Genomic DNA, 15,269 nt, shown 5'->3' on the forward strand with positions numbered 1-15,269 from the left:
AATTCAACTCTCATTTCCAGTTACGTTCTAAAATATTCCCCTTATAAAGGCAGCTGTTTTAACATTTCTCAAAGCTCAGTTTTAGTTTTGGGAAAACTGATAGCTGAGAAAATATATTTAAATTCCCAAAGTTACTGACCTTGCAAATATACTTCTGAACACTTGCACATATTCTTGGCTCAAGTTCTAATTTGGGTTAGGAAGTAAATTTAACCACAAAGACCTATAAATCACTACACAGTCATAAGCGACATAAAGCAGCACTTTTCTCTTAGGGTGTATCTAGACTACAGGGATTTTTTGAAAAAAGTGGCCCTTTTTTTTCCCCCCTCAAAAAAAGCTTCACCTGCATCTAGACTGCTGCCGTGTTATTTTGAAATTAAATTGAAAGAACATTGCTGTTTTTTCGACTGCAGAAAACCTCATTTTATGAGGAATAATGCCTTTTTTCGAAAGTGCTCTTTCGAAAAAAGGCGTTATTGAATGCAAACAGTGCTTTTTCGAAAGAGACTGTCTGGGTGCTCTCTTTCGAAAAAGCAGCTCTCTTTCAAAAATACTGGTTTATGTCTAGATGTAGCCTTACATGAAAAGACGGCAGTTTCCAGGATTGAAGATTGACCTGCAACGGCTTAGAGGAATATTGTAAGGGTGGCTGTTAAACCCCTCATTACCCTACTCAGCCAAAATAATTCTATTACAACTATAAATCTCAGGAAATTCAACATACAGCTAGTCTAGACTAAAGCCAGGAAAACTTCCTCTTCATTCTACATCATACCAAGTGATAACTGTAATAACTTCATTTTGTTCATATAAATGAACAGAAACATTAGGGTCATCTCTAGCTTTAATTTTTAGAAAATGTAGGACTCCATGGGAGGGACTTCCAACTTCGGAAATGTCCATTCAAATTTTCAGATCACAATGCAGCCTGCCTGGCTACAGTGCACAGACTGGGAATCATGTGAAAATTTCATCCTAGAACTCCATGAGGCAAGAGAGAAAATGTGGTAACTGGTCAAGATAAGACTTGGTGAGATCGCTACACAGGAATATTTTTTTATTTGTGCTGTTCTGATGGAGGCCACAAACAGCTCTGTTAGAAAAACAAATGGTACACAAAGGAAATGACAATCAAAACTGAAGAGATGGAAAGAAAGAAATGTACGCTCTACCAGAGATCAGTGTATTTAGGAGTAGTCGTGAACAATTCTCCCACGTTCAGCTGCATGGATTCATATAGTCAGAGGCAGTTTCACAATAACATAGCTTCAACACCTCAGATAGCCAGACCCTCAAGAGAAAAATGGTATATCATTCAAAGGCTACACATGTCTTAGAAGGGTAGCCATGTTAGACTAACTTTTAAAAAAGTATAGTCCTGTAGCACCTTAGAGACTAACAATTTTTTTTATACATTATATAATATATATTACTTATGAGCTATTGTGGGCAAAACCCATGGCAAATCCTCAAATGAGCATAAATGTAACCAATATGAAAAAAATCAAATATGAATAGTTGTTTCTCACCTCAGTGTGCTCCAGAAGATTAGAGCCATATAGCCCTGCAGAAGTGGCAACTCTACCCAGATAGCGAACTATTGAATTCACATCAGTGAACACAACATGGCTATAAAAAACAGAAAATTAAAGATGAAGTAACTTATTACTAGCAAATGGAGTGTAATTACACAAATTACACATAAAAGAGGCTGTATGAACATCAACACGTTTCTAGGTGAAGTAGTGGGCATACAGCTACCAGAACAATATGGCACATCTTCACTTGTTGCACCGGAGATAGATGTTCTGGCATTTGATTTAGTGAGTCTAGTATAGACACTGAGGGAAGCTCCAGCTGGCACTTGTATTCTCTGTAGCCATGAAAAGTAAGCGAAGTCGATGGGAGCAAATTGGTGATGCCTCCAAGCTCAGGTTAAGGTAAGCCAAATATGTACTCTACTTAGCTTGAGTTGCAAACCTTAAGCCAACCTTCCAGGTCTACCTGGCGTAAGACACCTATCAATGACGATGCAACATGTCTCATACCCCCCTTCCAGCTGGTCACACTATAAACCATTAGGTAAACCATTAAAACACGAACATTTTATTGGGAAGTGGAGGGAGAGAAAGGGAAAAAATAATTTACTTCAACTCACAACTAAATACCCAGTAACATTTTTCTCTCTTGCACCTCTCCCCTCCCAAAATATAATCAGAGTGCAGAGGTACTGCCTAGCCTTCAGCACTTAGGGGGTTAAATCAAATATAATTTTGTCAAGTCCCCTCCCTGAACACCTGTGCAAAGATAAATACTGTAAAAAGGGCTGCTGGAGAGAAAAGAAGAGCTTGTGAGGTATGCCCACGCTTGTGAGGTCCCTGCCCAGGCTTGCCTGTTACTCATTTTGCTTGTTTGCTTCTGCTATGTTTATGAAGATTCTTTCCTGACGAACACCCTTTACTGTCTCTCTCTTTTTATTCCATTTTCCTCATCAGCTAACAAGTACATTGTGGTGGAATTTGATGTTCAAATGTTGGACTGGCACAACATTGCCACATGCTACCCTAATAGGAGCAGAATTGTATAAGCTCTGGTTTTGTTTTATTTATATTACAGCAGGGACTAGACATCCTAACTGAACTGCGGCATCACAGCACTAGGTGCTGTGTACACACACAGCTGGAGAAATTTCTTCCCACAATTACAACCTAAATAGCAAAAAGGGACAAAATCATGACGTGAATTGCCCAAGATCACACAATAGGTCTGTGGCTGTCTTTAAACACAGTGACACTAGCTCTTTTGAAATCCCAATGTAGATAATGCTAGTATCCTCCTACTGATGGCACTACTTGGAAACTCTTTATCTGACAGGCACATTTGTTTCAATGGTTTATCCCCACCACTCTCAGTCATTGGACCTTCCCCACTGTCCAGTTTTTAGAACGTCTTGCTTCAAAACTAACATTTAGATTTTAAAGAATATTTTCATTAATATTCACAAAGCAGCTCTGCACACTGATAATTATTATGCTTCTTAGGGGAGAATAATAATCTTTTCCAATAGTCCACAGTCCTTTTCATCATCAAATGTGTATTAAGCGACACAGGAAAAACTTAAATGCTTTATTTTATTGGTTATCAATGCTTTAATTACCTATTGTGTGCACATTGCTGACTCAGTAACATTTGGTATGGATGAAGAATTTTAAGTATGTCAGATTACTGCCCAGGTGCTTCCCTGACTTACAGTGGGAAGCCCAGAAAGCAATAAGGTTCTAACTTGGAGTTGGAACCTAAGGTCCAGGAATCTGGCCCCAGAGGCTCCCCCCTAGCACTGGGGAGCACATGATGGCACTCCAGTCCCCCACTGCCTCCCTGCAGGGCTGCAGCATACAAAATCTACTAGCCTGGGCGCCCCCATGGCTCTGGTGTGCAAGAGGAACATGAAGAGTGTTTTTTTCTTTTTCTTCTTCTTCAGTCAGGTGCCACGTCAGTGAAGGTTTGTTTTGGGGAAGGGGGTGGTTTTTTGGTTTTTTTTGCTTCTCACTTGTGCGTGACCCAGACTGATTTTTCTGTGGGTCAGTGGCCCCCAAGCCAAAAAAGTTTCCTCACCCCTGCTCTAGCTGGAGCCCTCCACCCACCCCAAAGTGACAGTCTGAACTGTGACCCTGGCTTTGTTACCAATTTCATGGGGCCAGCATGGAGCCACAAACTTGATAAGAATGACAAGCCACTAGTCCAAGTAAGCAATCTAATGTCTACACTGAGTCACCTTAACTATCAAATAAGCCTGACAGTGGTGGAGTTATGAGGCCCATGAAGCATGGCGCTTATATCCGTACTACACATATATGGCAGTTAATCAATCTGATAGCTGCCAACAGACAGCCACAAAAATATTCAAATATTTACATATGATCTGGAGAGCTTCTTGATTTATTAACTACAGTAACAAGCCTTTAAATCAAGTTACTCCTCTGTTCAGTCCCATGTTTATAGTATTGAAACTGACAATGAAATATGTGAATTCAACGTTTGGTAACTCTCCCCTCCAAAACTTCTAGACTCCAGGACATGAAAGATCAATAGGTGCATTATCAAAATCAAAGACATATTATAGCATCTATAAATGTGCAACAAATCAGATTGCTATATCATGCTGGAGTCCGTTTCTTAAACAGAACTTTTCAACCGAGATTGACAAGTACATATTTATTCACAATATGCTTTCCCTAAAAGCAAGCCTGCCTGAAATGCAAAGCAGCAGAAAATACCATTATTGCTTTCAACAACCTACTTTAATTAGTAAGACTAGTAAACAGAAATGGGGAAATAATCCTGACATGGCTTATATTCAGCAGCTTCCTGACTATGGTTGCAAAATTTTCAAGTAATTTTTTAAATTATTTTAGAAAACTATGAATACATCCTTCCCCATTTCTGGGACAGATCTCTTTTGTTTCCCTTCTATTGAAGAAAAAAAGAAACCAAAAATTTTGATTATTCTAAGTGGTTGCCAAAAGATGCTGAAAGTGTCAACCTATAAATAGCATAAAGACCACAGCTACGCGGATGTTATTAGCGAAAGCTATAGGAAGGAATTCTATGAAAAGTGACATGAACTGACAGCAACAAAACCAAAAATCTTTTGGGTCCGGGAGGTGGTTGAATAGGATTTGCAACATTGTTCCAAAGAATTACAGGTCATTTCTACAGAAAGTTTCAAACCATCATGTGCTGAGGGAATGCAACAATATCAGTCTCTCCCTGTCAAAGATTACTATTAAACAAAAATTCACTTGGTAGATTGACTACATTTTGCTACCTATGTGCAGAATCTGAGATTACACAAAATCATCAAGGTTTAATAGGAAATAGCAACCATAACAAGTCTTGGCAAAGTGTATTTTTGCACAATTTTAGTGATTTTTAAAATGGGTATCAATTTAAATATTCACAATTGTTAAAAATTACGAGTTGAGTAATTTTTCTGTTTCCATTTAATTAATTTTTGCAGCTGCAAGAAATTATGGGGGGGGGGGGAAATCAGACTAATTATTTAATAATAGTAGTTATTTAATAATTAAATTCTAAAAGCTAAAGCTTTATACTCTTTAAAATAACAAATTGTATATTAAGACAATGTTGACAAAGTAAATATTCTTAAATCTAACACATGTTTTCAAGTAGAATTATTCTTACTTTGCCTATCTGCACATTTTGATTTTTGATGGTGGGGAGCGGTCATGCCAAGATTTTAGTAAGTGGTCACGGGCCACACTTTTCTATGGAGAGGCTGTGGGGTCTGAGATGGAGATTAGATACAGAATGGAGCTTGAGGTAAGGGACTGGAGTGCAGGAAAAGGTATGGGATCTGAGAGGGAGTTTGGGTGAAGGAGGGGGATTGTGACCTAGGGCAGGGATTGGATACAGGGTCTGGTAAGAAGTATGGGTGCAGAAGAGGATTTTGGCTTGAGGGAGGACTGTAGGGGGGTGGAAGGTCTGGTGGAGGGAGGGACAAAATTATATTTAGCATAGTAAGCTCTGGACTAGTGACCATTTTAAAGTCTAATATCATGTTAACTTGTAACACCAGAATCATGTTTGTTCCACGGGAGACATGCATGCCCAAGATTTCTACAGGAAGAATTGTCTGATATCAATGATGTACAGACAAGATGGTGCAGCTCGAATTAAGTCAATGGAGTTGTGCCTGTAGGGCATATAGCCCTATGTTTTTATCCTTGGAAGATCACAAGTTATTAAGTCTTTAAAAAAAAAACCTCTACAATTTAACGGAAACTAATCTGAAAATATTTAGAACTTGTCAGAATTGTATTTTCCTGTTACCCCAAAAAAACAGAAGATATGTCATATGGTTTAGAAGGGGAAGGATGCATTCATTTTAGCAGATGTGGCCTAAACAAGATATGGCATAACATGCTATAAAATTAATTGACACTTTTTGAGGGATGACACAGCGACTTCTATTTTCATAGTGATAGAAATGTAGCCGTGTTAGTCTGGGGTAGCTGAAGCAAAATGCAGGACAATGTAGCACTTTAAAGACTAACAAGATGGTTTATTAGATGATGAGCTTTGATTTTGATCTGAGGAAGTGGGTCTGGCCCACGAAAGCTCATCATCTAATAAACCATCTTGTTAGTCTTTAAAGTGCTACATAGTCCTGCATTCTATTTTCATGTGATTAACCCAGACAATAAAATCTTTTACATAACATTACATGCACATACACACATGCGCATCCTGTGTACACATTTGTGTATACTAGTCTCACACTGATTGCCATCTTGTGATATTACAGTACATAAAAGAAGTGAATGCTTAGATAATATTGAAATGGGCACTCTATAAGGAACTAGACAGGCTAAATATTTAAAACAGGAGATGTTTCTCAACCTTTCTTTAAATGTTTTCACCTTCTAGTAGAAAGACTAGTGGGTGGGGAAACTATTAAAAATGTAAGAATTGAAACTGCTGCAAAAATATACAATGAAATGATAAATTCAGTATGGCTCATCTTCTCGCCCTGCAAAACATTAAGTCAATTTCAAAAAGTGCTGACCCAATGCTGATGGCAGAGATGCAAAATCACTTACTCAGATACCCGGAGCATGGTCTCTTTGCCTTCTTCAACTGAAATTTTGACATCATTTTTCACGTGCTCTACAGTCAGCAAAGCTCCTAAAAAAAAAGGAGAAAAGAAAATAAGCCTGATCTTCTTCCTAAGTGAAGAATATTTATTAGATTACAATTGCATTTTTATTCACACACAGCATTTGTCTTAATGGTGCCTTCAGACTGAAAGGTGTGGGATTGACATTCTAGTCTTTAAGCGGGTAGCTTCTTTTGGCTGGCAATCCTTATGCTCTAGGGAGGAAGCTTCCAGTAATCGGCAATGATCTCAGAAGGGGCTGGTTTTAACATTATTTTGCTTCCCAAGGTACTGTTTACTCATCCCAAACTAGAGTACATCCCACACAATGTACTATCAATGTACTAAGATCCTGACCCCTCAAGAGATGAGGCCCTTGGAGTTTCCTCTCTGACCAAGTTACCCTTGTGTGACATCAACAGGCCCCTACACATGCTCAAGGAGCTGCCTGTACAGATCCAATTACAGGATCAAAGCCTTACCCTGTAAAGCCCATTACAGCTTGCAGGTTATGCACTCTACTTTTTCACAATAGATTTTTGCAGTTAAAAAGCTAACTGTAGCCTATATTTTAAGTTACAAAGGATAGTATTAATAAATTGGCCTCAAAACAGCACTAGGAGCAAGAAATGCCCGAGCTCTGATACCAAGTGTCAGACTCCTCCTTTGGCAATAAGTTTGACACTTGACTCTCATCTCAGTTTTCCATCTATAAAAATGAGGTACTATTACTTGCAGCATCTTTGTGCGAGAGGCAAGAATTAATGCTTGCACAATGCTTTGAAGATTAAAACATTACGTATGTGCTGAATTGTGTAATTAACAAATTACATTAATAGTTAGCACGTTTCATAGTTCATAAACTATGAATAAGTAGGAAAAGTTTTCCCTTAAATAAGTATTATATTTGTAATGTTCACTGTGTTTCAATTGTATCCACACCATAGGGTCTATATTTAAAACACTGCAGCAACACAGTAGCACTTCAGCTTACACAATACCTACACCAATGGGAGGGGTTCTCCTTAAGGATGTCAGTGTCTAGACTACACAATTAAACAATAAGCCTGGGCTTATTGGTTAATCCTGTTGACTATAAGCATTCCCCGCCCTCATTGCTACTTGCTGCCTGCTGGGGCTCTTCTACATTTCAAAAACAGAACTGCAGCAGAAGTGGCACAAGTGGAGACTTCTTCCGTCTCCGCTCGCACCATTTCCCGCTGTGCCTCTATCACCCCTGCCCCCAGCGGAGACAGTGCTGGGGGGAACCAGTTTTTAAGCTAGCTCCCCCCAGCACCAGCTCCCCCCACCCTTGCTGACTCTTTCTGATAGGAGGCAGCAGAGGGGAGTAGGAGAAGTGACTCATCACATCACTAGTTGACTAGCCGATAAACTCATGCTTACTGGATAGTCAACTAGTCGCTTTCATCCCTAGGCTGCTGCTGCCTCCGATACAGAGGCAGCAGTGCAGGGCAGTAGATGGGAGCCAGTCTGTACAGGGAGCCGATTTTTAAACCGGCTCCCCTCATGGATCCACTACTGCATGCCACCCCACGCTGCTACTTCTGATACAGAGGCAGCAGTGCAGTGTGGCAGGGAGTTCACTGGGAGTGCCTTAGCTGCAGGCCCTGCCTCCAGGGATTATCAAATAGGCGTGTAACTGCATAAAAAAATTGAGTTATACAAGTATTCAATTGTACGCTAACATCCCTAGTTCTCCCCAACAGCGTACATATTCCACTTCCCTGAGACAGTACCTAGAGCTGTCTAAACAAAGTTAGGTCAATTTAATTTAATCACTCTTGGGAATGGATTTTTCATAGACCAACGTAGCATAGTTACACTGATCTAATTTCCTAGTGAGAATCCTGTAATCTAAAATCCATACTCAAAGTACAACTCAGTAGTAACTGTCAAATACAAAATAAGTCCCCAACTAATTATAATTTTGCATGATGTCCTTAATAAATAATAATAATAATATCACCATCACCCAACTCTGTAGAGCAATCATTTCAACCTTTTACATTTGGAGACCCCTAAAGTATTTCAAGTGATAGGCAGACCTCTTTTGAGATCTTATGCACAGCTCTTGAACCCATTGTGGTTCATAGACATGTGTAGAAAAATCACTACTTTCTAATCAGCATCTCTCAACGTGCTTTACAAATAAAATCAGTATCATTATCCCCATTTTGCATATGAGGAAACGGAAGCTCAGAGAGGCGATGTGGCATGCCCAAGGAACGAGACAGAGCCAGGAATAAGAACTTAGAGCACTGCAGAAGAGGGCTATCTAGTAGATGACTCTGCCCTTCTCTTCAGACATTATTAGAAAACGTTTAGTATAGTGAAAAGTCTCTCAACCATTTTATTCTGCCGGATTTTGCGTAAATATGCAGCAATAAATATTTTTAATCATCTAATAAAAAAATGCATCCGAAAACATTTTTCAGAGTTGAATAATTACAATTTACAAAAAGCACGAAGAATAACAGCGATAAGGCAAGAACGCACATCTTCAGAGGTGATTTGCAATGAGATAGAGAATATCAGCGTAGAAGTATGAAAGGCTGTTCCCAGACAGCAGGAGTTGTGGAGAAGTTTCTTGCATCACAATGGTAAGACTGCGTATCGAGACAAAGCAGCCATAGCAAGATGAGCCATACGAGATAATTGGAGCAGCAAAGATAATGTACCATGCAATATTGAATTGGATCTTGAAGTGAACAGTCACTAGGGAGACAAGGTGAATGAGGTAGTATCTTTTCCTGCACCAACCTATGTTGGCAAGTAAGAGAAGCTTTCACGCTTGCACAAGGGCTCTTTTGGTCTGAGAAAAGTTATTAGTGTTACGGCTAAAACAGGCTGGAACAGATTGCTGAGTACATCTACCAGACCTGAAAAATAGCACTGTGTAAGAAAGAAAATTTGTGTCTCTCACGAACAGAAGTTGATCCAATAAAAGATATTACCTCATCCACCTTGTGTCTCTATATCCTTGGATCAACATAGCTACACCACTACTATACACAGGCAGCAAAAAAGCAAGGAATTTTGCAAAAGCAGTCTCTACTTCTGCACATACGATTATTTGTATACATAAAAAGGCATCTGTGTATAAAACAACTAGCAATCAAATTAAAAATTTACTGAAGCCACTTCAAGACTTTGGTTTACAACATGTTAAGCAACTTAAGAAAACCAAGTATAAATATAACCTTTAATTCACTAAATGCACCAATATTTCCATTAAATATTAAAAGCAGCTATAGAGCCAGCAGACTATTGAACAGAAACCACCAGAAGAGAGGTTAGCACATTAGCCAGGTTGTTGCAAGTCAGAGATAAAATACATCAGCAAAAATGAGGGAGCATCTCCCTAGCTGATTATTGCTGTGTGTGCATTTAGTCTGTCTTTCTCCATTTACCATTAGGACGCCACATTTGAAAAAGATCATAATTCAATCTATAATCAGCTCCAGATCTTTCTCAGATCGCTGTCTGCTACACCCAGTTTTCTCTTACTACAAGATTAGACCCTGCAAGCCACGCAGATGACGTGTCGCTCCCCAAAGCTGGTAGTAGTAGTAGTAGTATTTCAGTCACTTTTCCCGCAAGCAGGGAACAAGATCCACTGAGGGTGCGGAGTCCCCCAATGACAGAGCACAACCCGCTTCAGCACCATGTCCCGAATAAGGCACGGCCGAGCCCCTGAACGAAGGGGCAACTTTGGCCGAAGGACGCGGCTCCGTGTGCCAAGGAGACATCGAAATGACCCGCTCGGCGCCTCCCTTTTACCCCTCTCCCCCCGGTCCCGGGTCAGTCCCGCCCGCGACAACCCCGCACCGGGGCGCAGTCAGGGCAGGACGAAGGAGGCCGCGGAGGAGGAAAGGGGCCGAGCCCCATGGGGCCCAGGAGCTGCCAAGCTCCGCAGAGACCTGCAAAGGGTCAGTCTGTCCGCTCCCTGTCAGCCCGGCTGTCCGCCTCCCCCCCCCGCGGGGCCAGGCGGCGGCGCACTTGGAGGAGCCGGCCGGCGCGCGACGCCGCATGATGCAACATGGCAGCCTCCGCCCCGTGGGCAGCGAGGCTGGGCCCGGGCCGCGCTTACCGAGCGGGGGAAGCTCCGCGTTCACTGTCAGGCTCAGCGCCATGGCCACGCTGCCACCGGCTCCCTGGCCAGCCAGAAAGGAAGTGAGGGAGGGGGCAGCTCGAACTGCTGCTCAGGGAGGCTGAGACGGCTCCGCCCCTACCCCGAGCCGCCCGAATCCCGCGGGAGCTGCTGCCACGGGGCTGGGCACCGCCTCCTTCGTCACTTCCGGGGCCGGGCAGCCGGGCCTTCCCCACGCGTCCCGTTTGGTGTTACAGCCATAAGCTGCCCTCGGAAACTGGTTCTCCGGGCGCGTGGGTTCTGCGCTACTCCTCGGCCCCAGGGAGCGGCGCTGCGCGTCCAGCTTTGGCTAGACTAGGGTGCAGAGTGGCGCGGCGGGCGCGCTGCAGGGGTAGCTATGAGCGTCGGTTGCCATGGCTACGCCTGGCCATGTGCACGCCCAGAGCAGCATGCTGGGACCCAGCGCGCGGGAGGCCTCTGGCCACAGCTGGGACCTGGCCTGAGCTGTCCGGGGCGGGAGTATAATCATGATGGAATCAAATGTCGCATCCCCGTGGCGGGGAAACACCCCGGGGGCCCCGCACTGGGGCATTTCATTTCACAAAGGGGAACCCCACACAAACGAGGGGGTTAGTTAAACACAAACTAAAAGGTGCCGCCTGCTCGCTGCGGTTGCCAAGTCCCCTCGCCTGGGGAGCGCCAGCCCGGCTCTCCCCGCTCGCCGCCGGGCGCCCTGAAGGGGAGGTGTGGGACCCAGCGCCTGGGGAGAGCAGCGCGGAGAGTTGTAGTCCCGTTCTGGCAGCTAAGCGCTGCGCAATGCGCAGGCGGAAGGCGGGATAAAGGGTGCCCTGAAGCCGGGAGGGGGGGGGGGTGTTCTGTGGGATAGGGCGCTCTCCTGGGGAGGGGAGGGTTCAAGTCTTGCTAACCCAGATAGAGGTGGGATAAAGGGCACACTGAAAGTGGGGTGGTTCTGCTGTGCCCTAGGGTGTTCACCGGCGGCTGGCAGCTTCTAGTCCTGCCTTACCCCCTCTGGGAGCAGAGCGATAGCCAATACACAAACTGCTCTGGGAAAAGGCAGGATGAAGGGGTGCTCTGAAGGTGAGGTGGTGGGGCAGGTCCTGGCATGTCATAGGGACTAGGCAGGACCTCCCTTAGGCAGATTCCCCCGAATGGGACCGTGTGCTGTGAACCTGGATGTGTGCTGGGCACCAGGGGCGGTGAGTGAATATTCAGAGCCGAGGGCCCTGCTCCAGCAATATGTGGAGCTGGGTCTCTGCCTGGAGCGGGCCTCAGACCCCCCCCCGCACGTTTTTCCACCCCCTCCCAGAGCATCCCCCTTGGTCCTGTCCCGTCCCTGCCGTGTGCTGCTCTCAGTGCGGCGTGCGCTGCTGCCATGCACAGCGTTTGCAGGTGAGCGTGACGTGGGGTACGGCCTGGGACTTTAAAACTCCTCGGAGGCACGTTCCATCGCGTGGCCTCATTCCAGGGTTGAAGTCTGGGGCCTGAGCGCAGACTCGGGCACTGCAAAGTGGAAGGCAGAAGGTAGGGGAGGGGGAAAACTAGGGGGAACGAGAACGGGCTTGTGCAGATGGGGGAGGGGTGAAGTGACAGGAAAGGGCTTATGGGGAGGGGAAGAGAAGAGAGGAAGGGGCTTGTGAAGAGAGGGAAAAAAGAGAGAAGGCACCAAGAGACAGGGTAGAGGAGAGACAAATGCCAGGGGGCCAAGTGCAGACAATGAGGAAAAGGGCAGGAGGGGAGGTGTCAGTGGGAGGGGGGACAGAGTGATGCTGGGAGAGGAGAGAAGAAGGGAAGGGCATTGGGGACTAGAAGGGGGAGAGGGAGGTGCTGGGAGAAGGCTTCAAAGAAGGGGTGGGCATGAGAAAGGTGGGGGTGGAGCAAGCCATATGTGAGGGCACAGAGGGGCAGGAGAGGAATGGGGCAGAGAGTGATGAGGTGGTGGGCATCAGGGAAAAAGAGGGCAAAGGGGGCAGGGGTAGTGAGGGAAGCAGGAGGCACCAGGAGGGTGCAGGGCTAAGGAAAGGTGCAGGTGCCAGGGTATTCTGGGGTGAAGCAGAAGGGCAGAAACCTGTACGGGAAGGACCAGCACCAGTGGAGAGAGGCAGGGCAGGTGTGTAGAGGGAGGTGTTGGAAGAGGGGATGAGGAGGGGTAGGTCACATGATCAGAGTGGGGCTACTGGAGGAGTGGGCATGGGGGGAGAGAAGGGCTGGTGGAGGGGGGCAGGTCACAGGAGGGCTGAGGGCAGTGAGAAGGGCAGGAATCAGGACAGCAGAGGAGGGTGAGGAGTTGGGGGGCAGCAGGCAACAGGGGAGCTGATGGAGCAAGGGGAGGAGACATGGCAGCAGAGAAAAGGTAAAGGTTTATAACATTTATTAATAACTTGGGTGCCACAGTGGCACATCCAAACAAGCCACATGAACTCAGTACAGGTGCAAAACACAAATCCATTCATGGAAGGAAACTCTTAGGCTATGTCTACACTGGTGGCTTCTTGTGCAGGAACATCTTGCGCAAGGGTTCTTGTGCAAGAAGTCTTGCATAAGAACATGTCCACACTGCCATGTGCGAGCTGTGCTTTTGCGTAAGAGCATCCATGGCAGCGTGGATGCTCTCTTGAGCAAGAAAGCTCCGACGGTCATTTTAGCCATAGGGGTTTTTTGCACAAGAAATCCCTGCCGAGCATCCACACTGTCCTCTTGCGCAAGAGAGCTTACACCTGTTAGAAAAGAGCGTAGCTCTTGCGCAAGATGCCCTCTCTTACCATGCCATACTGTAAATTTCCTTGTGCAAGAGCAGGCAGGCAGTGTGGCTGCTCTGTGGGTTCTTGCGCAAGAATGGCCGTACTTACTTAAGAAGCCGTGAGTGTAGACATAACCTTAGAGGGAACACTTCCCCCAGTGTCTCTGCCCCCGAGTTAATGTCACACACATTAGGTTAATGCAATTGTAGGATAGTTGCATGAGGGGGGGTTGGTGGGGGCCAAACTAATCCCTGTTGGTAGGAGGATGGTGGGAAAAGTCCTTCTACAGGGGTGACATGACACCTTTTACTTCTGGTCATGTGTCCATCTTGCCCCGAGCGTGTTACCTCCAGAGGCCTGGCTAATGGGGGTCAGCGGTGCGTGGCTAACGGGGCATCACCAAAAATTATACATATCTGCTGGCCCCGGAGGAGGAGTGCGTCAGCTGCCTGAGTTACAGGAGGTGTGAGTTTACTGCAGGGTTTTCCTGTGCCATGGGAGGGTGTGTGTGTGCGCGGTTTTTGTGCTGTGTGGCTTTTTTTTTTTTTTTTTTGCTCAGCCACAATTGCTGTGGGGCCCCATTGAAATTGTTCGAATTGGGTCCCGCTCTTCCTAAAGCTGGCCCTGGGGCTGGGGTACCCCATGCAGGCAGAGGCAGAATCAAGAGTGCGTTAGTGGGGTTGACTTCTGGCATGGCCTAGGGGATAGGGTGTTTGCCTAAGCAGGGTAGTATGGCTAGTTCAAGTCCAGCTAACCCAGGCAAGACATGGGATAAAGAGTGTGCTGAAGGTGAGATGGTGGGGCAGGTTCCTGCATAGCTTAGGGCATTTGTCAGGGGGAGGTGTGTTCAAGTTCTGCTCACCCAGACAGAGGAGGGATAAAGGATGCCCTGAAGGTGGGACAGGTCCCAGTGTGGCCCATGGGACAGGGTGCACAACCAGGAGAGAGCAGGGTGGTGTGTTCAAGTCCACCTGCCCACCCTGGCAGCAGAGAGATAGCCAATACACAGGCTGACCTGCCAGAAGGTGGGATAAAGGGCACACTGATGGTGAGGTGGGTTCTATCCAAACTCTTCTAAGTTGAATAAAACAACTTCTTGAGTTTTAAATAAAATAGCATTCACTGTGTAAATGTCATTTAAATCAAAACAAGCTTTTTCCCAACTCTACAGTTTCTTCAGCCTCATGGGGGGGGGGGGGGGGGATTCAACAGTTTATTTCCCCAGACTCAGGTCTGGTTTCATCAAACCTCTTTCCTTTTAAAGCTTCTGAACTTCCCTGCATTAGCTGCAACTTTGCAAGCATCCCAGTAACAGAAAAAAAGTGTTGATCAAGGGCAGATAAAGGTCCTCACAAAATAGCCTGTATCATATCTAATGAAGTATTTTAGGGTCTCTCTACAAGGGTACACTCAAGAAAATTAATCCAAATTAAATAAAAGTGTGAATTTAAAGTCAATTAGTTAAATTCATATGGCCAGTCCATTCAGGATTAAAGTGGCCTTAAATCAGTTTAGTTTATTTAATCAATTGCAACTGGATTAAGGCCAGTTTAATTCTAAATGAGAATGATGATTGGTGATGAGTATAAGAATCAGATGGTTGTACCAGATACATTGAAAAAGGAGGTTCTGAGGTTATGTCAATTTAAAAACTGCTGTACATTTTGGGGCTGGGAGAGCTCTTGTGCAGCACTGTCTTCTGGAGGCACCAGTAGGA

The 15,269-nt window shown here is 45.0% G+C and overlaps 1 protein-coding gene across 4 annotated transcripts in view; it reads right to left on the bottom strand.

Moving 5' to 3' along the window:
- Positions 1-10,982, bottom strand: part of EPRS1 (glutamyl-prolyl-tRNA synthetase 1) — a 64,924-nt gene extending 53,942 nt beyond the window's left edge. For 2 of the 4 annotated variants that reach the window (XM_075925214.1, XM_075925215.1), the window contains exons 1-3: positions 10,794-10,981; positions 6,627-6,711; positions 1,533-1,632 (exon numbers count right to left, since the gene is read on the bottom strand). In XM_075925214.1, coding sequence (XP_075781329.1) covers positions 1,533-1,632; positions 6,627-6,711; positions 10,794-10,836 — 228 coding nt within the window. In that variant the 5' untranslated portion in view covers positions 10,837-10,981. Of the gene's footprint in view, positions 1-1,532; positions 1,633-6,626; positions 6,712-10,793 lie in introns of all 4 variants that reach the window. The other 2 variants (XM_075925213.1, XM_075925216.1) reach the window with 2 other exon arrangements.
- Between the last annotated feature and the right edge of the window lie 4,287 nt (positions 10,983-15,269).

This window comes from Pelodiscus sinensis, chromosome 3, assembly GCF_049634645.1.
Source record: "Pelodiscus sinensis isolate JC-2024 chromosome 3, ASM4963464v1, whole genome shotgun sequence".
Lineage (NCBI taxonomy): Eukaryota > Metazoa > Chordata > Testudines > Trionychidae > Pelodiscus > Pelodiscus sinensis.